This window comes from Toxorhynchites rutilus, chromosome 3 (assembly GCF_029784135.1).
Source record: "Toxorhynchites rutilus septentrionalis strain SRP chromosome 3, ASM2978413v1, whole genome shotgun sequence".
Taxonomy (NCBI): Eukaryota; Metazoa; Arthropoda; class Insecta; order Diptera; family Culicidae; genus Toxorhynchites; species Toxorhynchites rutilus.
This window is the reverse complement of record NC_073746.1, coordinates 307112897-307135156: the sequence shown is the minus strand read 5'-3', so window position 1 is coordinate 307135156 and position 22260 is coordinate 307112897. Positions and strand designations below refer to the sequence as shown.

The 22260-nt window shown below is 40.8% G+C and overlaps 3 protein-coding genes across 10 annotated transcripts in view; 2 read left to right on the top strand and 1 right to left on the bottom strand.

Annotated features, from left to right (window-relative positions):
- The window catches only part of LOC129780572 (uncharacterized), a 266066-nt gene that overhangs the window by 101216 nt on the left and 142590 nt on the right, over positions 1 to 22260 (top strand). The gene's annotated exons all lie outside the window — the stretch shown is intronic.
- LOC129774411 (poly(A) polymerase type 3-like) lies at positions 4890 to 6575 on the bottom strand. Its single transcript, XM_055778145.1, has one exon. The coding sequence runs from the start codon at positions 6573 to 6575 to the stop codon at positions 4890 to 4892; it is 1686 nt and encodes a 561-aa protein (XP_055634120.1).
- Positions 11150 to 18273, top strand: LOC129780570 (uncharacterized). Of its 4 annotated transcripts, none has more exons than XM_055788959.1 (3): positions 11150 to 11378; positions 11440 to 11509; positions 11574 to 18273. In XM_055788959.1, exon 3 carries the CDS (start codon positions 11791 to 11793, stop codon positions 17635 to 17637), a length of 5847 nt encoding a protein of 1948 aa, XP_055644934.1. In that variant the 5' UTR covers positions 11150 to 11378; positions 11440 to 11509; positions 11574 to 11790; the 3' UTR covers positions 17638 to 18273. The 4 variants fall into 4 exon arrangements, 3 of the variants coding, with proteins under 3 accessions (XP_055644934.1, XP_055644933.1, XP_055644932.1); XM_055788958.1 differs by having other exon boundaries at positions 11150 to 11509; positions 11574 to 11639; positions 11696 to 18273; XR_008743960.1 differs by having other exon boundaries at positions 11150 to 18035; positions 18100 to 18273.

The window sequence follows — 22260 nt, the reverse complement described above, 5'->3', positions numbered from 1 at the left end:
CGGACAGCTATCCTGATTTATCCTGATATTTATTTTCATTCTTCCTGATTTTTTTAAATTATAGTTGGCAACCCTGCTCGCCTCTGTCTAACATCTTTTTCGGGTTGGAAATTTGTTCGATAGTCCAATAAGCGTATCGTTGTCCTTGGCCTGTTACACAATGCACGATTGAATGCTTCGCAAAGGCATAGTAGATCCATATGCCCTCAATCAAGAATTGTTGAAGTGCTCGAAGAACATGAAGCTGAGTGACAGGCCACGCCCCATAGTACTATGTACTTCTCATGTATCAGTAACGCAAAAAGCTTTTTAAGACATTCTCTATCTCCCTCCACAACGTATCTTTGTATTCCGTATGTGTTTAGAATTAACCAAATGATAATTATCCGACCCCCCTTACCCCAACCTCCTTTAATGCTGAACATAACTTTAAAACAGCCCTTATTCTTACTTGGTATGAGCATTATAAACATTAAAAGTACATAAAATTCAATTGAATCGCTTCAAAACCGCTAAATATACCGCTGATTTCTCGTTTGTTTGAGAAACCCCTCAAGTCCACCAACTTTGGAGCGTTATATTTTGAGCTCAACCTGTTATATTGATGAAGTAGAGGTCCCAATAATATGTCTAATAATTGTCTAATCAAACCTCATACCAAGAAATTGGAGGACCCTGTCAAAATTTTGAGAATAACAGTTTTTTATTGTTTTCTCGCAAGTGCGACAAATGGACTTATGGGGTTTCTCAAACAAACTATTCAATTGTACTACATGCGCTGAAAAGTATGCATGCTGTTCTCATTCCTCAACGTAGTTTCCTTCGTGGACAATACACTTGCTATATCAATTCACTTTATGTAGTACGAAACGTCTATGCTTCGAAATATTCATCAGTTTCTGCGATAACTTCCTCATTCGATGTGAATCTCTTTCCCTGGAGTCACCGCTTGAGGTTTGGCAACATATAGTAGTTGCTGGGGGCTATGTCTGGAGAATATGGTGGGTGAGCAACCAATTGGAATCGTAATTGGTCCAATTTAGCCATCGCTTTTAAGTATGGTGCGACGGTGCGTTGTTGTGATGGTACAGAACTTCTTTCTTCGCCATATGGGGTCATTTTTTTCTTTATTTCGTCGTTCAGTTTGTTCAATAACACTGCATAATATCTCCGGTAACTGTTTTCCCCTTCTACAGATAATCGATGAAGATTATGCCATGCGCATCCCGAAAAAAACGGATGGTAAAACCTTCCCGGCCGACTGTTGGTCTTTTGGCCGCTTTGGCCGGCTTTTGTGACTTGTAAGCCACTCTGTAGATTGACTGTTGGACTCAGGAGTGTGGTGTTGGATCCATGTTTCATCCATTGTCACAAAACGTCGGAAGAAGTCCACTCGATAACGCTTCAACAACATCAAACCGGCTGTTGAATCATCAAAGTCAGCAAACGCGCGGATAGCTTTGTCGTGTAAAATGTATCCCACTCGTTCTTTTGAAATGCCCACGGCCTCAACTAACTCGCGTAACTTTACTTTATGATTGTTCATAATGAATCGATGCACTTATTTTACGATTTCTGGATTCGTAGGCTCTTTTGGCCTTCCAGAGCGAGGTGCATCTGCGGTGCTTGTACGGCCCATTTAAAATTCACTAATCCACCGCTAAACTGTTTTTCTCGGAGAAGCAGAAGTGGAATAACATTTCGTCAACCACTGCATTGATTGTTCAGGAGTTTTTCCCATCAAAAACAAAGTTTGATCAAAATACGATATTCCTCTTTTTCTATTTTCTATACGAATGCTCAGGTAGTGACACTTAAACAACTGTAGTTTATGAACAAATAAACTAAATGTCATAAAACTTCACACATAAGCTAGTGACAGATGAACCTCTCGAAATGAATCTTGTTCATTTTTGAGTGGTGCCATCTGTTGAAAATTGTCGTGACCTTCCAGCCCATGTAGTACAGTAAGGTCTTTTTACTACGTTTTACCAGTTGGTGTGTACATAGAGACCCCAACCCAATAAAACCTATGATAGGAAAAATCTCATTGGGCTAAAAACAATAAAATAAAGTTTTTCATTTCAATATAAAAACTACATCATTTTATTCAATTTAAGTCGCTTTTACCCACACGACTTTTCGTGCGTAAATGACCAATTAAAAAAAAATTAAACACTCCATTTTTTTCTTAAAAATACTAAAGGTACCGCATGAGTTTGAATAAACTTATGATTGAAGATGAATTCTGCATTTTCAAAAACAATTTTTCTTCAATCCATGCGGCTAATCTTTCCACTATGGCGACCAAAGAAAACTAGTTTTCGAAACAAAAGGTGGTCCTAAACCATCCCCTTGTCGTTGCTTCGTAATTGTTCACTTTATTCTAGGCTGACCAAACTTGCCGTTATTTAAGAGGCAGTACTGTATTTTCGACCATTTTTCATTGTCCCGTATTTTTATCAATTTGTATCGTATTTTGAGTATAAAGAAATAAAAATACTGTCATGTTATACTACTATTAGTGATCTTTCAAACATTTATTGGCATAGGTGAAAGAGATGATGTATCTGCCACTAAAGTTGCTGTTAATTTTTATGACTTTATTAGAACTCTTAAAATAAATCTAGCAGTATAAATACCGGTCACCGACACAGCATCTCATCTCAGTCCTGGTAAAACGTCACCAATAAATGAACGAAAGGGGGCAGCGAGTTTTCTATCCACCAAAAACAATAGCCTTTTGCAAGACTCAAAAAGAGTTAACAGAGTTTCTTATCAGTCCACTGCACCTGTTAAGGCGTGGGATCCCTTCGAAGAGTAGTCCGTGGCGCGGACAGAATGTTAAAAACGCGACAAAAAGCTCTCTGTCGCATCATTGAGTGTTTGTTTTCAAAAAAGATTTTTTTCGATCCTCCGAAGTGATTTTGCTCTTGAACTTTGTATGGAGCAAAACCGTTTTGAGTGACATCAGCATTAGGAGAGACTACAAACTGCTTGCTAGTTGGAACGAGAAGGAGTTTATTTAAAGTGAAGGTGGAAGCTAGCCACAAATGGCTGCCACAATGACGCTCATTTCTTCCCTCTCCTTCCCTCACCCCTCGCCCAAAAATCAGTAATTTTGCGAAACAGTGTGAAGAAAATTATCGTTTTCGTACACTTCCCATCAAGTAATATCAACCAAACCATGGCTGCCTATGCTTTAAAAAACAGTAAACGGAAAAGTATTACATTCAATCGAAATGCCTCGGCCAACGAAGAGAAGGGTTAAGGCTCTCCAACGTGAATATGTGAAAACAATACGGACAACGAAGGAAAATATTAAGGAATTATCAACATCGAATTACTATGCGGAAGATCTTGTACCAAAAGAACCCCAATTCGCATGTGTTATAAATTTGCTCATGTTACGCTCATGTATAATCAGAATTTTACTACATATGCAAATGCACCTTCTATATATATTTATATTTGCAATTGTTCATCGGAACATATCGTTCATACATTTTACTTTAGTATTGATTGTTATTTTTTTGAAATTATTCATATATTTATGTTTTTTAACGATTTTCCTGAAAGAGAAATTATTGACCACCTCTGATCATGGTTTGTCCAAAAAATGATCATGGTTTATCCGGTTTCACGAATCACCATTTTTTAATGAAAAAATTCGAATTGTCATCATATTGATCCATTCATAATTTTGGCTTTCTTCAGAATATTGCCTTTTATTGGGTATTTTAAAGGTGAACACTGTCGTTCTACGCAAAGTTACGCCCGTGTTACTTTTTGACGTTTTTCACTTTTCTTCATAAAACGTTGTTTTTATGCATAATCTTACGGAAAAACACAAAAAACATATAGTTTATTCCCAATTTTTAAAAAACAACATCAAGTTCAATTGTCCTACCATGTATTTTTTTGTAGATCCATATCAAATAAGTCGGTTCAAGTACAAGAATTTCATGTCACACTTTCAGCAGGCCTAATGCACTCTTTTCTGGTTTGGAAGAACGAACTAATTTTCAAACAAATAGGAAAAAGTTTAACAGAACACGTGTACACCTTGTTAGCGAATGCCTAATAACAATGAGATTTATTTTCTGCAAAGGTGTTGCAGATCACTCATTTCTTCATAAAACGATGTTTCTATGCATAATGTTTCGAAAAAACACAAAAAAATATTGCTTGTTCCCAGTATATCAAAAAACAACATCAAGTTCAATTGTCCCATGTTGATATTCTAGGCATAACACACCCACCATGAATTTTCAAACCCGTAATAAAGCTTAATAGATTCAGTGAGGGAATCTCATCACATTTCATTAAACAATAGTATAGTGCTTATAGAAAACCCGGTGTATTGCTAAAATGAAATGCTTAAAGCTTTTGGTAGACAAATATGCGAGAAAACTTTGATTTCGTTTTTCTCAGTTGCTGATTTTGGAACATGGGACAACTATGCGTAGAACGGCAGAACAGCACTCAGCACAGAGAAACAGAGAATTTTACTTATATGTTTTGAATAATTGCCGATACCTAATTTGACACAAGCGCGGTGAATAAGAGTATTCAAAAAGTTGACAAAGCATGATATATTTTGTATTGTGTGACGGCTATTATCTATTTTTTACGGACAATACATACCACTAAACAAAGCAAATACGGAAGCAAAATTGCAACAATTCGGTTCCAAGCTTCCGAATGGAAGACGATTATTACCTGAAAAAAGATTGGGGCTGTGGAATCTGAACATCAAAATAATAGAATGCAGCTTTTGTTTTCATTATTGGCTACTAATCTTTATTGATCAACTTGTACAATAATTGCATTTTGGTGTATTTATTTTGAAAAAAGTACTATTGTACTATGTTCTCGATAGGGTGTTCCTATCGACTGGCACCCGAAATAGTCCTTTGCTTCTTAGTAGTGAGTCCACGAAGTTCTTCATTTGGAGACCGCTTTCCAGATATTTCGCTGCTTTCTCCAGTTGAAGATGACACTGATTGATCATCGGAATATCTCGAAAATTCTTTTCGTAGCAACTGTTTGTCGAGATATTCGGCCAGTTGATTCTGCTTAATTTGTCGCACCTCAACTTGACATCCGTCTCTATATATATTATTGTTGTACACTCCATTGGTAAAATCATAAATGGCTTCTGTTAGATCCGGATGGATATTGAGGTGTTTTTCAAACTTCAGCCCTACGAACCAGATAGTACAAATATCGGACATCACACCAGCTTCCTTGTCCTTCATCCGTTCTGCACAATTTTGCTCGTCTTCTTCGTAGCACTTGGTGTGGACCTGTGACAATCGAACGAGTAGATTGTATTCTAAATTCAATGTTAGATGCCTAAGTCTGGATTGCACGAGTCCGCACCACATCAGTTGGTCGCTGGGGTTCGTCGAACTCGCCATCACCACCAAAAAGTGCTGATATTTCATGAAAAAGCTAGGGCCTCTGAACAGATCACTCCAGCTAGCCTTGTCTACCATGATATTCTCGGTTACCTTGAACCCTTGCATGAGCGCCTCTCTGATAATTGTGATTGTCGATTGAGACACATTGTATACGGAGTTCTGTTGTGGATAGACTGGAGTGATGATCGGCATTAAATGTTGTCCAGCACGTGGATTGGAGTTCCATTCCGGAAACCCGAGTTTGAGATCGTCGGGTTTGTTCAGCAGGACTGGCTGGGGCCAGTTCCAGTTGGAGTATATTAGAAAGAATTTATTCACGATTGTAGCTGCAGCCGCATTGGGATATAATTGGCAGACCCTTGCCACGAGTATAGCACAGGATACTCCTCCGAAATACCCTAGTACATTTGAGTAGACTCCGTTAGGTTTTGCCCACAGTTTGATAGCTCGTAGAGCCAGTTGGAAGGTTTCGACGTTGGGCACAAGATCCAACAACTCCTCGTTTATCTTGTAGCCATTCACACTTCGCACTGATTGTTCATCCAAATTTTTGAGCTGCATCCCTTCGCGTAGGTTGAGATCACGGGGAATTCGCGCAAGAGTCAAGCGCGCGAACAGTAGGTCTATATCCAACCCGTCAAACTTTGTTTTTATTACAGGGACATAAGCTTCTTGCACTGCTAGACAACTACTTGCCTCCGGGTGTGTTTCAAGAAGATGCAGAAAAGAACTGAAGAAGTCTGTACGGGCAATGTTGCGTGGAACGACACACAGTAAGTCCATATCGGAACCCTTATCGTGAACACCCAGTCGATACGAACCAAAGGGGTATATTCGTCCTCCAAGATTCCTCGCTTGGTCAGAAGCCATACCTCTCGAAATCGACAAGTCGTGCACCCACTGCTCAACCAGTGCGTCAATTTTCGCCAGCACTGTCTCACGATGGCTCAGCTCTGCATAATTCTCCATCGAATTGCGTGACCTCAACGTTTCGTATAATTCGTCGGACTTTTGAAGGTCCGCTGGAGTTGGAAGCGCCACATTGAGAGGTTTGGTCAACCCAAAGGTCTTACGACTAGGTTTTGTAACCGATGGAATGCTAACGATGGACGCCTTCCCATTGATTATTGTCGGAATGCGATGTGCCATTTTTTTCAATCAAATAATTATGAATAAACTACGGTTGAGGCCACCGGGGTCAACTAGTCGAATGATTAGTACGATACTTTATGAGCTATTTGTAATGGAGACTTGCTTATATGACGAAACTTTGAATACCCTACTGTACCCACCATTGGGATATATTTACCCGTAAATACACTAACACTGTGAAGTTATGTCTACCTGGTTATAGACTATTACTCATGCAATTTTTTCTTCTTGTTCCAGGTAAGAACATCCTGAGTATATGAAACAGCAAGCCACTCAGCCGTTTGTTAGAGTGGTGTTCAGAGTAGGAATGCTACCTCATCTGAGACACCGAGTGCGCTACCTCTGAGATCATTGGATGCCTTTGTTGGTAATCGAGTTCAAGTGATCGACTGATGCGGAAAAGATTACGTTCAAAATGAACTCATTGTAAGAGGAAACAATTTATATGGAAAGGTTTGAAGCATACCAAATACTTTGTTTAAAATGTCTTCTAAAACGGTAGTCAAAGCTCTCTAAATATCTAAAAGTGTGTCTAAATCCTTTCCATGATATTATTAGTTACAGCTTTGGGAATAACCAGAAGTTACAGGGCTCTCAATCGGGCTATAACCAGGGTTGATCGAGCACCACTATAATTTTGTACTTTACGAGTAGCATCCTTGACCCCATAATCACGGTATTTTGGATGATCTCGCTGATTTTTGACGCATACATAAACATTTACAGTGTTATCATGTGGTATGAACGGCACATGGATATTTCCCCGGTTTCGTTTAGAGTTTAGTTCACATTAGAAAACTCCAACAAGCATTGCGCAATCTTGCTTGGAATGCTTGGAAGTGATCTGCATTCTTTGTCGTTAGAGATAGTAGAGAAGCTGCTTCAAAGTGATGCCTCCTTTATTCACGAAAAGCTCTATAAATTTCTTGGGTCTGATGAATATGTCATTGATGGTCCCATTGTGGAAGCACTGACATCTTTTCAAGGATTATTCCGAAAGATAGAGAAAGAGGAAGAACCATTTTAAATCATTTCCAAAAATGATAAGTTCTTGGTAATACATATAAGTTTTTTCGGGATTTTAAAAGCAAAATCAGATTCACACAAACCAAAGATTGAACCATAGACAGATTGTTTTCTTTGTATGATTCTATACGGTTGAAATTACCGTTGAAAATTTCCTTCCTCGGTTGTTCGAAATTCCATAGAAAAACATTCATCATAACCATTTTCTTTTGGGTTTCTCAAATAGTTTTCTAACACAAATGAGGGACGGGAAATTTTCCGCCACTTTTTTCAGCACAATGGGTTTCAAGAGTAACCTAGGTATTAGCTGGTGTCATTTTCATTAATACTCTAAGAAAGCTCATTAACGAAGAATCCCGAAGTCCAGAACGGGAATCGAATCCGAACCCTCGGCATGATAATGTGTGACGCTAACGACTCGGCCACGGGAGCACAACACTTTTATAACGGTACTTTATTACCTTAGTTTCTATGTTATAGACCGACAAAAAAAGAAAAAGAACTACAAGCTCATCTAGCTCATTCATCATCGATCTTTGGATTCTGAAGATGATCTCCAATTGCTATGATGTTTCTTTCATATCCTTTCATATCTAATTTCATCCATCCACTCGAGCTCGTCAGATCCACTTGGAAGAATCTGGTCTTCCTTGTACGGCAACGTCTTGCAGCAATCCGTTTCTTTGGTGTTTTTGTCTTTTTCGTGTACCTTTTATCATATGGAAGCACATTGAACCAGGCATGGACTTCGGTATGATTTCGATTATGTTTAGTACGAATACCGATGGGAAGCATTAAGGTTGGTTTTTGGTAGCGAAGTGGCAAAAATCTCTTCGTCAGAACGGTACTCAGATAGTTCCTCAATGGTGGACAGCATGTTCTGTGAACAAAATAAGGCGTGGTGTACAAATTTCGCAACGCTAAACATTCGGATTTTTTACCCACGTTTTTTGGGAACTTGTTCTTCGTTTTATTCCAAAACTTAACAGTGTCAGTCTGGTACACATATTTGTTCTGTTCCCCGGTGCGCTTCAACGATTGCGTTATACAGTGAACGGAATAATTCGTTTTCATCCATCCTATCCACTTCACTTCACTGTCGAACGTCTCAATTGCACAACCTGAATAAACGAATAAATGATTTCTTTGTCACCACTGTTTCATATCAACATGTTTTTGTATGAGACAGGGAGACAGTGAGAGTGTCTTTTCTATCCGTCACCTGCAAATCATAAACAGGTACCTTGGGGAGTGTGTACACCCCATTGGATTGAAATCTTGTTTACACAGATATTTTCGAAAAAAATCAATTTCCCGGAAATATTGTTTTATTTATAATAGGTTGATATACTGTAAACGTTTCAGTTCGACACTAAAACAAGAAGTAATTAAAAAAGAAAACAATTTTTTAATTGATTTTTTTTTTAAATTCTCCATGTGACGTCACAAAACATAAACCCCCTTCCCCTACGTCACGATTTACCTAATCCCTTCCTTCCCTTATATACTTGACGTACTTTATGGATGCCCCTTAAGCGACTTTTACAACTGACGTTTACACACCGACAGTTGATTAGAAGCAGTGGCGTATCGTGACTGGGTGACACCCGGGGCGGGTGGCTTGGGTGTCACCCCTTCAACCAAATCTTATTATCAAGTCTATGATCTTGTTCTCTAATGAAAAGTCAAATTTATCGATCCAAAAAACTCAAATGTAAGGATATAATGATAAAAGGTGAGACGTTTGGATTTTAATTTACAGAACAAACAAAGAAAAATTGTTACAAATATAACGTTCATCATTGGGGGTTAAAAATCAACCCTTTTTAAGATTATTTCATATAAATGTTGGTCACTACGTTTCAGATGGTTCTTACGTGAAGTCCAATTTGAAATTGGCGTCTCGTCCGCCTGTTCACGTGCACCCGTGGCCGAGTGGTTAGCGTCTCACATTATCATGCCGGGTGTTCGGGTTCGATTCCCGTTCTGGCCGGGAGGATTTTTCGTCAGAGAAATTTCCTTCGACTTGCACTGTGGTCACGCGTATTCTAGAGTTTGCCCCTCGGATTACATTCAAGGCGTGTTATTTGGCTTAAAAAATCTCGTATTAATGAATGACGCTAGTTAACGCAAACGTTGAGACGGCAAAAGTTCCACAGGGAACGTTAACGCCATTCAAGAAGAAGTCCGCCTGTTCAAACTGTTCATAGGTAGACGATATCAGAAAAAAATCGGGTTTTTTTTATTATTTAACAATTCAAGATGAGGATGATGAATCATCGAAGGTAATTTATGCCCATATTATCCCTACACTGCACCACACAACCCGCACGCAACACAACACAACACTAAGAAATAAGCAGTAATGACTACCGGGCTCAAACCTTTCATCTGAACCCGCTGTCATTCAAACACTTTTCTGCATCTCCAAGGGCGACAGGGCATATGCAGTCAGCTATGTATGAAGCGATCACAACTTCTAAGGCGCTGCCTTGCGTAAAAATGATATTTGAGGTTCAATGTTTCCTGCTGAACGAAGCCGGTGGAAACGATAGAAAACACGCACACCATTGTTGATTGAACAGGTAGCGCAATTGGTCAATTTGGAGTTACTCTTTTAAGCATATCGACTGGTATCTTGACGATAGCATGTGTGTCATGTCTTCAAGTGCTTGTTGAATTGATGCTGATTTATCTGCTTTAACAAGAGATTTGGCATACCCTCACAAAAACAGTCCAAGGATGTCAAATCGCACGATCTTGGTGGCCTGGTCTAACACTAGAGATGAATTGCTCACCAAATTCATTGCGAAATAGGCCCATCATTTCGTGTGCTGTGTGGCATGTGGCACCGTCATGTTGAAACCACATGTCGATCCCATTTAGCTCGTGTATTCTTTAACTAGGTGCCAAAGAAACGCAAATCGTAAGTGACAACTTCAAACTCACTGTGAAATTTTAAAAGATTTAATATTTCACTATGAACTGTAACACTTCCAATGCAGTCTAATAACTGGCATCGTCGAGGAAAATTTCTGCGGCCTTCAAATATCCATGTCCGAAACTTCGTCGCAGAAATTTGTCAGTTTGGAAATCAACGTTTTCAGTTAGTTGTCAGATACTGCTAACATGTGTTGATTGAAAGATTTCGGCTACTCCTTTTCACATTTTTCATAGCTCTTGTAACTTCCAATGAAAATCTCTACGTCTTTCTGCAACAGGAAAAATTACTAGTGCCTTGAGTCTGGTCGCAAGTTGGTTGCTGGTTGGGAAGTGTTTTCTAAGAGTAAAAAAGAGCGCATGAAGGGGAACAATATCTATCTCGGTCTGGGCCGTGTATGTGGAAAAGTATGCGGAAAGCTTATTTGTCTTTTGTTTCGCTCGCTCGTATTAATCTTATATTGCTGTACCATGTATATTATACAAATGCTTACCAGTATGTGTGAGTCATGGAAAAAATTTAAATCCACAGTCAATATAATAGATTTTATATGTAATTTGTTCGTCTGATTCAAAGGAGAATCAACTTTGATTATGGGTGTCACAACCCCTCGGTGTTGTGTCGCTCCTCAGATATCAGAGCCCCCAGTCAAAGCCGCACGCCTATGCCGTAGAATGACGGATGGATGGCGAACAAAGGTCTATTGTTTTATCATAAAATGAATAGAGGTGAATTCCATGCGTAGAACGTACAGTGCAGTGAAACTAAATTGATTATCCTAAAATTTGTTGCTAAAGTTAAAATAATATCTTAAATTTATTGAGCTTATCACAGTAAGGAAAACAAATTAAAATCTTACGCCTATTGTAATGAAAATTTAAAATTCTATTATAGATTATATATTAACTAAGACTATTATTTGAGCTTAACCTAAAATTCTTATATCCTACGAACCGAACAAAAGGTAAAAAGAATTATTATTTTGCTAATTAAAACATATAACTACGGAATATTAATTTCCTACATAGAACTAGCAGTAATTGAATATAGGAGTCAAGGAAGGAAATAAACCGGAGAAAAAAAAAAAACTAAACGTAAGTCACATAACATTTAAATTGTGAACGAAACTTATATATATTGTATGTCACAGGATATTAAAATATACACTATTTGAAATCTCGGAACATCTTTATTCTTCTCCATCGGCGAAAAGTAACATCTTTTAATATCGTTTACTTGGAGAGGATGTCCGACTCAGCCGAACCTACTACTCCTATATCCAGCAAGGCTACAACAACCACGGAAAAGCCAGGGGTTGAGAAGAAATCACCGAAAGCCCCTCAGCAGCTCGCCCCCATGAAGGAACGGAGTTGTGATTTGTGTCAGACTGCTGATAACAGCCGAATGGTCCAATGCGACTGTTGTGAAGGTTGGACTCATTTCGATTGTGCTGGAGTGACGGAGGACGTCGAAGACTACGAATGGATTTGTTCGAAATGCGAGACCGCGGCGACAAACCAGCAGAAGATGAAGACGACCAAAAGGAACACCAGAAGTGCAGTGAAGAAAGCCAATCTAGCAGTTGCAAGTGCTAAGAAATCGAAATCAAGAAAACCTAAGAAAATGGTGAAGAATTCGAGTCTTAAGGGTCATCCCCAGAGCAAAGAAGTAGCTGATCGGGAGAAATCACAACATGTTATGGATGGGGAAAAGTCTGCGAAAATCGAGAAGGTGAATAAATCAACAAAATCTAAATCTGTGGCATCAGATTCGTTGAACAAATCAATGCAAACTCTGAAAATGCAGCTTCAAAAGGTGCTGGCAGAAGAGACGCTCATGTTTGAGGAAATGAAACGGACGCGGGAATTGATGGCGAGAAAGTTCGAACTGATGGAGGAAATAGCTGAAGCTAGCGGTGGCGGTGGTTCTGACGCACAATCTGGGGGTGACGCGGAGCGAGATGGAAGCTCCGATTCCGAAGAGGAGGAGCAAGCCGAAAGCGACGATGACGACGAAAGCGATGACGATCACCACGAACCCTTCGTTCCAAAGCGACAGTCAACGCCAGTTCAAAAAATGTCGCATAAAATCTCCAGCCAAAGTAGACATCACTCTCAGATGAACGTTACGCTCAGCCGTGAACAGGTCGCTGCACGGCAGGTAATATCATGTGATCTTCCCCGATTTAGTGGGAATCCCGAAGAGTGGCCGATGTTTATATCGACATACGAAAGCACGACAACGATGTGCGGCTATAGGGATGAGGAGAACATGATCCGCCTCCGGAATTGCCTGAAGGATGAGGCCTTTGCAACAGTGGGAAGTTTCTTGATGCATCCGTCAACCGTATCGAAAGCAATAAGCGTTCTTAAACTCAGATTTGGGCAGCCGCACATGATTATCGGTTCTCTACGGGAAAAAATTCTAGCCATGGCACAAGTTAGATCAGATTCCATTGAGAAACTCGTGGACTATGCCCTCGCTGTTCAGAATCTACGTTCTACTATCGACGCTTGTGGGAGGAGAGAGTACATGCGTGACGTAACGCTAATGCAGGAACTCGTCAGCAAACTTCCTCCTGCGATAAAGCTAGACTGGGCGAGGCATAGCAAGACACTGAGAAAGCCGAATTTGGTTGCATTTTCCGACTGGATTTACTCGATAGCAGAAGATGCCAGCATTGTCGCAGAACCTCGAAAATCCTTTAGCTATGTACAAGACACCCGTGGGAAGCGCCAAGGTAAAGCCTTCGTCAACACACACGTAGAATCGCCATCGGTGACCGTACCCGGACAGAAATCTGCAAACGTTCGTCCGAGTGTCAACTACCAGTTCACCGAGAAATCCGGAACGATAGTGTCGAAGAGTTGTCCGATTTGTAAGGGAAGTTGTCCGAAAGCTACAAAATGTAAGCGATTTCAGGAGCTCTCGTATGAAGCACGCTGGGCTGCGGTTCGCGAATTCAGAATTTGTCGTAAGTGTTTGCGACAGCATGGAGGAAACTGCAACAGTAAACCATGCGGTGTCGACGGATGTACGTTCAAGCACAATGCACTTCTACACAAGTACCTCGTTGTACCGAATGAGAGGGAAGTGAGTTCCTTTCAAACGAAATCGAACGAGGAACGGAGTGTTAACACTCATCAAATGGAAACTGCTTTGGAATTGTTTCGCTACTTGCCGGTTACACTTTTTGGGCCGAGCAAGCAGGTGGAGTGCTACGCCTTTCTGGACGATGGATCCGAGTTGACGCTGTTAGACGAACAAATTGCCTGTGACCTAGAGCTGTCAGGAGAGTCGAAACCGCTGTGTCTTAAGTGGACAGGAGGAACTCATCGCTTCGAAGAAAAATCGCGGAAGGTGGCTGTCGGAATATCCGGTTCGAAAGGAGAAAGATTCGACCTTACTGACGTGCGAACGGTCGACGCACTTGAACTACCAGTGCAGAGCTTAAACGTCGATGAGTTGAAGAAAAAGTACAAACACCTGGAAGGAATTCAAGTTGAGTCTTACAATCTCGTGAGGCCTAGAATTCTAATTGGTTTGAAACATGCCAACGTTTCCTTGGTTCGACGTTGTCGTGAAGGAAAGTTGGGTGAGCCCATTGCCGTAAAAACTCACCTGGGCTGGACGATTTTCGGAGGCTGTTCGTCGCAGGGGTCAGCTGCCGACGGAAAGTACACTTACCACATTTGTGCGTGTAATCTGCAGAGCGACGATCGAATTCACCAAGAAGTTAAACAGTACTTTAGCCTAGATAGCTTGGGAATCATGTCGCCGGTGAGTTCTCTGATGTCAAGAGACGATGAAAGGGCGCTATCGTTGTTGAAATCTTTCACACGAGTCGCTGAAAAGAAGTACGAAACGGGCCTTCTCAGACGTTTCGATACTATCCGTCTGCCTGACAGCCGTCCGATGGCCATTCAAAGGCTAAACTGTCTCCAAAGGCGTCTATCAAGAGACGATGATCTTAAGCGTGCCTTCACTGATAAGTTGGCAGAATACCAAACCAAAGGTTATGTAAGGAAGGTTAACCCAGAGGAACTCGTTCATAAACAGGGGCAGACATGGTATCTTCCCACTTTCCCGGTGATAAATCCCAACAAACCTGGGAAAATCAGGGTCGTGTGGGATGCAGCCGCATCCGTGCATGGAGTATGCCTCAACTCCGTTTTGCTCACAGGGCCGGATATGATGACCTCTTTGGTATCAGTTCTGCTACAATTCCGAGAACATCGTATCGCTATATGTGGAGATATTCGCGAGATGTTTCTCCAGATAGGAATTCGACCCGTCGATCAGTTCTATCAACTCTTTCTGTGGTGGGATGATACTGAACAGCAAGAGCCGAGCACGTTCGTCGTTGAAGTCATGATTTTTGGAGCACGTTCATCGCCAACCACGGCACAGTTCGTGAAAAATCATAACGCTCAGCGTTTCGAAGCCGAGTATCCAGCAGCAGCCATCGCTATAATTAATAACCACTATGTGGACGACATGCTTGCAAGCACTGAGACGGAAGAAGAAGCCATAGAACTCGCGAAGACCGTGAAATTCATCCACGCCCAAGGGGGCTTTGAAATACGGAATTGGACTTCCAACTCCTGTAGAGTTCTGAAAGCCTTGAACGAAGAACCTACTGGAGAGAAGAATCTAAACTTATCAGCAGAGATGGCGACGGAGAAAGTTTTGGGGATGTGGTGGAACACATCGACGGATTGTTTCATGTTCAAGATCTGCTATCGACGTTTCGATGCTGCGCTATTTGATGGGAGTCGAGCTCCAACCAAGCGAGAATTGCTTCGCATCATAATGACAGTTTTTGACCCGCTCGGTCTCATATCGCATTTCTTGATGATTCTCAAGGTTACTCTTCAGGAAGTATGGCGAATCGGATTGAAATGGGATGAGCAAATAACTGGAAAGCAGTTCGAAAGTTGGAAATCCTGGGTTAAATTGCTGCCGAAACTGGAAGATATTCAAATTCCTAGATGTTTTCATCACGCGACATCGATCGGGGATCAAACCCGAATCCAGATGCATACGTTCGTAGATGCAGGTGAAAACGGTATGGCAGCGGTAGTATATCTGCGCTTCGAGGAAGATGGTTTAGTAGAGTGCGCATTGGTTGGTGCGAAAACACGCGTAACTCCTCTAAGATACCTGTCGATCCCACGATCGGAACTCCAGGCAGCGGTCATCGGAACGAGACTAGCTAACACTGTAACTAAATCACTTTCCCTTCGGATATCACAGCGCTATTTCTGGTGCGACTCCCGAAATGTTCTGTGCTGGCTGCGATCCGACCACCGTCGATACAGCCAGTATGTGGCCGCTCGAGTTAGTGAAGTGCTAGACACTACGGAAATAGATGAGTGGCATTGGATTCAGTCGGAGTGGAACGTTGCCGACGACGGTACAAAATGGACAGGACAGGTGGAGCTGAAAATTGAAGATCGCTGGTTTCAGGGGCCGGGATTTTTGAAAGGACCGGAGGAAAGCTGGCCAAAACGCAGTTTTATTAGGGAAACAACTGATGAAGAGATTCGATCAAGCGCACTGTTCCATGGTAAAAATGCAGAACCGGTTGTTATGGCAAGTAACTATTCACGATGGATGCATCTAGTGAGAGTAACAGCATATGTACAACGCTTCGTGGATAACGTTCAGTCCAAGCGAAAGAAAATACCACAGCGTAGCGGACCACTAACGAACGACGAACTTCGACGGGCTCAGGAATACCACTTTCGCCAGGCACAGCGAGATGCTTACGCAGAGGAGCTAAGGCTGTTGGGAGGTTCTAATAACGAGGGGGAACGAATAACGCAGGTTACAAGTAGCAGCAAGATTCACAAGCTGAGCCCCCTTTTGGACCCGGCAAATATTTTACGAATGAACAGCAGGGCCGCGAAATGTATATTCCTATTTCCAGATGAAAAGTACCCAATCATACTACCCGATGATCATCCCGTCACTCATTTGGTGCTCGCCGATTTTCATGAAAGGTATCATCACCGAAACTATGCAACGGTTGCGAATGAAGTTCGCCGAAGATTTTGTATTCCACGTTTGAGACGAACGCTTCGTAAGATGAGACACAGGTGTCAATGGTGTCGGAACCGCGATGTAAGTCCGGTGCCACCAGAAATGGCTGAGCTTCCTCAAGCCAGGTTGGCTGCGTTCAGCAGACCATTCTCTCACGTTGGAGTAGATTTTTTCGGGCCGATTGAAGTCATTGCGGGTCGCAAAGTAGAAAAGCGTTGGGGTGTCCTGATGACGTGCCTTACGATTCGGGCTCTTCATATCGAGGTCGCCAGTTCACTTAACACGAGTTCGTGTATTATGGCGTTGAATAACTTCATTGCTCGTCGAGGAACTCCTGTTTGCTTCTATAGCGACAGAGGGACAAATTTTATTGGTGCTTCCAAAGAATTGTGTGAGGCTGTCCGTGCTTTAGATAAACACCAGCTGTCGAAGGAGTTCACTACAGCTTCGACGTCCTGGCGTTTCAATCCGCCAGCTACCCCCCACATGGGTGGCAGCTGGGAGAGACTTGTCCAATCGGTAAAGCGGAATCTGACGGAAATCCTCAGAAGTAGACGGCCAACAGACGAGGAGCTGCGTAGTGCATTGACCCTGATTGAAGGCGTACTCAACAGTCGCCCCTTGACAGAGGTTCCCGTAGATAACGAGTCCGAACCAGCGCTCACACCCAACCATTTCTTATTGGGTTCATCGGATGGTTCGAAGCCTTTCACACTGTGTGACGACAATGTACAAACCGTGCGTCGTGGATGGCAGGTTTCACAGGTTATGGCGAACGCTTTCTGGAAACGCTGGTTGCGGAACTATTTACCTGAAATTACCAAGAGGTCAAAATGGTTCGAAAAGGTAAAACCTATTTCCGTAGGGGACATAGTGGTAATTGTGGATCCTGAACATCCACGAAATTGCTGGCCGAAAGGCAAGGTAATTGGTACCGTGGAGAAGGGAGGTCAGGTACGCAGAGCTACGGTCCAAACCTCAAGAGGAGTTTACGAACGCCCAGCCGTTAAATTAGCCGTTCTCGATATCTGGAGCGAAAGTGTGTAGGCCAACTCCCGGATTTGGCATACGGGGGGGAGTGTCACAACCCCTCGGTGTTGTGTCGCTCCTCAGATATCAGAGCCCCCAGTCAAAGCCGCACGCCTATGCCGTAGAATGACGGATGGATGGCGAACAAAGGTCTATTGTTTTATCATAAAATGAATAGAGGTGAATTCCATGCGTAGAACGTACAGTGCAGTGAAACTAAATTGATTATCCTAAAATTTGTTGCTAAAGTTAAAATAATATCTTAAATTTATTGAGCTTATCACAGTAAGGAAAACAAATTAAAATCTTACGCCTATTGTAATGAAAATTTAAAATTCTATTATAGATTATATATTAACTAAGACTATTATTTGAGCTTAACCTAAAATTCTTATATCCTACGAACCGAACAAAAGGTAAAAAGAATTATTATTTTGCTAATTAAAACATATAACTACGGAATATTAATTTCCTACATAGAACTAGCAGTAATTGAATATAGGAGTCAAGGAAGGAAATAAACCGGAGAAAAAAAAAAAACTAAACGTAAGTCACATAACATTTAAATTGTGAACGAAACTTATATATATTGTATGTCACAGGATATTAAAATATACACTATTTGAAATCTCGGAACATCTTTATTCTTCTCCATCGGCGAAAAGTAACAATGGGACTATGGTAAATATATCTATAACCGTATATCATAAAAATTAGGAAAAATTCAACAAGTTTCCCACTGCTGATATGCTTTCCTGATTTATTGTGTAAAGATTCATTCCAAAGCATGGACGATGAATTCAGTGAAAATGTTAATATTGATTTCTCTGCAATTGTCTACAGTGATGTTATAGGTTTTTCGAAAAAAATATAAACGATCAAAAGGTCAGGCGAAACACTAGCATTTCCGCTTATGCTAGCATTTATACCATGCTTATTGATTCTTTTACATATTTGGTCTTCGCACGAAAAAAAAATACTCCGTTTCTGGTGGAATTTGGAATGGACTCTGTATTATAAGCTACTACCAAGCAACCTGTTTCTCACTTGTATGGCTCGCAGCAGTTTTCGACGAGGAAGCAAACGTTTTCTGGGAGGATAGAATATTTAAGCTGTACGAAAGATGGCGAAAGATTGGGAAACAGAACTAAACAGAACTAACAGAAATAATGCTTTGATTGAAAATCATGTTTTTGTTTTCCCAAAAATCAACATTAACTTTTCGGACAGCTATCCTGATTTATCCTGATATTTATTTTCATTCTTCCTGATTTTTTTAAATTATAGTTGGCAACCCTGCTCGCCTCTGTCTAACATCTTTTTCGGGTTGGAAATTTGTTCGATAGTCCAATAAGCGTATCGTTGTCCTTGGCCTTTTACACAATGCACGATTGAATGCTTCGCAAAGGCATAGTAGATCCATATGCCCTCAATCAAGAATTGTTGAAGTGCTCGAAGAACATGAAGCTGAGTGACAGGCCACGCCTCATAGTACTATGTACTTCTCATGTATCAGTAACGCAAAAAGCTTTTTAAGACATTCTCTATCTCCCTCCACAACGTATCTTTGTATTCCGTATGTGTTTAGAATTAACCAAATGATAATTATCCGACCCCCCTTACCCCAACCTCCTTTAATGCTGAACATAACTTTAAAACAGCCCTTATTCTTACTTGGTATGAGCATTATAAACATTAAAAGTACATAAAATTCAATTGAATCGCTTCAAAACCGCTAAATATACCGCTGATTTCTCGTTTGTTTGAGAAACCCCTCAAGTCCACCAACTTTGGAGCGTTATATTTTGAGCTCAACCTGTTATATTGATGAAGTAGAGGTCCCAATAATATGTCTAATAATTGTCTAATCAAACCTCATACCAAGAAATTGGAGGACCCTGTCAAAATTTTGAGAATAACAGTTTTTTATTGTTTTCTCGCAAGTGCGACAAATGGACTTATGGGGTTTCTCAAACAAACTATTCAATTGTACTACATGCGCTGAAAAGTATGCATGCTGTTCTCATTCCTCAACGTAGTTTCCTTCGTGGACAATACACTTGCTATATCAATTCACTTTATGTAGTACGAAACGTCTATGCTTCGAAATATTCATCAGTTTCTGCGATAACTTCCTCATTCGATGTGAATCTCTTTCCCTGGAGTCACCGCTTGAGGTTTGGCAACATATAGTAGTTGCTGGGGACTATGTCTGGAGAATATGGTGGGTGAGCAACCAATTGGAATCGTAATTGGTCCAATTTAGCCATCGCTTTTAAGTATGGTGCGACGGTGCGTTGTTGTGATGGTACAGAACTTCTTTCTTCGCCATATGGGGTTCTTTTTTTTCTTTATTTCGTCGTTCAGTTTGTTCAATAACACTGCATAATATCTCCGGTAACTGTTTTTCCCTTCTACAGATAATCGATGAAGATTATGCCATGCGCATCCCGAAAAAAACGGATGGTAAAACCTTCCCGGCCGACTGTTGGTCTTTTGGCCGCTTTGGCCGGCTTTTGTGACTTGTAAGCCACTCTGTAGATTGACTGTTGGACTCAGGAGTGTGGTGTTGGATCCATGTTTCATCCATTGTCACAAAACGTCGGAAGAAGTCCACTCGATAACGCTTCAACAACATCAAACCGGCTGTTGAATCATCAAAGTCAGCAAACGCGCGGATAGCTTTGTCGTGTAAAATGTATCCCACTCGTTCTTTTGAAATGCCCACGGCCTCAACTAACTCGCGTAACTTTACTTTATGATTGTTCATAATGAATCGATGCACTTATTTTACGATTTCTGGATTCGTAGGCTCTTTTGGCCTTCCAGAGCGAGGTGCATCTGCGGTGCTTGTACGGCCCATTTAAAATTCACTAATCCACCGCTAAACTGTTTTTCTCGGAGAAGCAGAAGTGGAATAACATTTCGTCAACCACTGCATTGATTGTTCAAAAGTTTTTCCCATCAAAAACAAAGTTTGATCAAAATACGATATTCCTCTTTTTCTATTTTCTATACGAATGCTCAGGTAGTGACACTTAAACAACTGTAGTTTATGAACAAATAAACTAAATGTCATAAAACTTCACACATAAGCTAGTGACAGATGAACCTCTCGAAATGAATCTTGTTCATTTTTGAGTGGTGCCATCTGTTGAAAATTGTCGTGACCTTCCAGCCCATGTAGTACAGTAAGGTCTTTTTACTACGTTTTACCAGTTGGTGTGTACATAGAGACCCCAACCCAATAAAACCTATAATAGGAAAAATCTCATTGGGCTAAAAACAATAAAATAAAGTTTTTCATTTCAATATAAAAACTACATCATTTTATTCAATTGAAGTCGCTTTTACCCACACGACTTTTCGTGCGTAAATGACCAATTAAAAAAAATTAAACACTCCATTTTTTTCTTAAAAATACCAAATGTACCGCATGAGTTTGAATAAACTTATGATTGAAGATGAATTCTGCATTTTCAAAAACAATTTTTCTTCAATTCATGCGGCTAATCTTTCCACTATGGCGACCAAAGAAAACTAGTTTTCGAAACAAAAGGTGGTCCTAAACCGTCCCCTTGTCGTTGCTTCGTAATTGTTCACTTTATTCTAGGCTGACCAAACTTGCCGTTATTAAAGGGGCAGTACTGTATTTTCGACCATTTTTCATTGTCCCGTATTTTTATCAATTTGTACCGTATTTTGAGTATAAAGAAAAAAAATACTGTCATGTTATACTACTATTAGTGATCTTTCAAACATTTATTGGCATAGGTGAAAGAGATGATGTATCTGCCACTAAAGTTGCTGTTAATTTTTATGATTTTATTAGAACTCTTAAAATAAATCTAGCAGTATAAATACCGGTCACCGACACAGCATCTCATCTCAGTCCTGGTAAAACGTCACCAATAAATGAACGAAAGGGGGCAGCGAGTTTTCTATCCACCAAAAACAATAGCCTTTTGCAAGACTCAAAAAGAGTTAACAGAGTTTCTTATCAGTCCACTGCACCTGTTAAGGCGTGGGATCCCTTCGAAGAGTAGTCCGTGGCGCGGACAGAATGTTAAAAACGCGACAAAAAGCTCTCTGTCGCATCATTGAGTGTTTGTTTTCAAAAAAGATTTTTTTCGATCCTCCGAAGTGATTTTGCTCTTGAACTTTGTATGGAGCAAAACCGTTTTGAGTGACATCAGCATTAGGAGAGACTACAAACTGCTTGCTAGTTGGAACGAGAAGGAGTTTATTTAAAGTGAAGGTGGAAGCTAGCCACAAATGGCTGCCACAATGACGCTCATTTCTTCCCTCTCCTTCCCTCACCCCTCGCCCAAAAATCAGTAATTTTGCGAAACAGTGTGAAGAAAATTATCGTTTTCGTACACTTCCCATCAAGTAATATCAACCAAACCATGGCTGCCTATGCTTTCAAAAACAGTAAACGGAAAAGTATTACATTCAATCGAAATGCCTCGGCCAACGAAGAGAAGGGTTAAGGCTCTCCAACGTGAATATGTGAAAACAATACGGACAACGAAGGAAAATATTAAGGAATTATCAACATCGAGTTACTATGCGGAAGATCTTGTACCAAAAGAGCCCCAATTCGCATGTGTTATAAATTTGCTCATGTTACGCTCATGT

What these genes read in the sequence shown, in the direction of transcription:
- LOC129780570 (XM_055788959.1), top strand. Translation starts at nt 11,791, where the DNA reads ATGTCCGACTCAGCCGAACCTACTACTCCTATATCCAGCAAGGCTACA.
- LOC129774411 (XM_055778145.1), bottom strand. Translation starts at nt 6,575, where the DNA reads ATGGCACATCGCATTCCGACAATAATCAATGGGAAGGCGTCCATCGTT.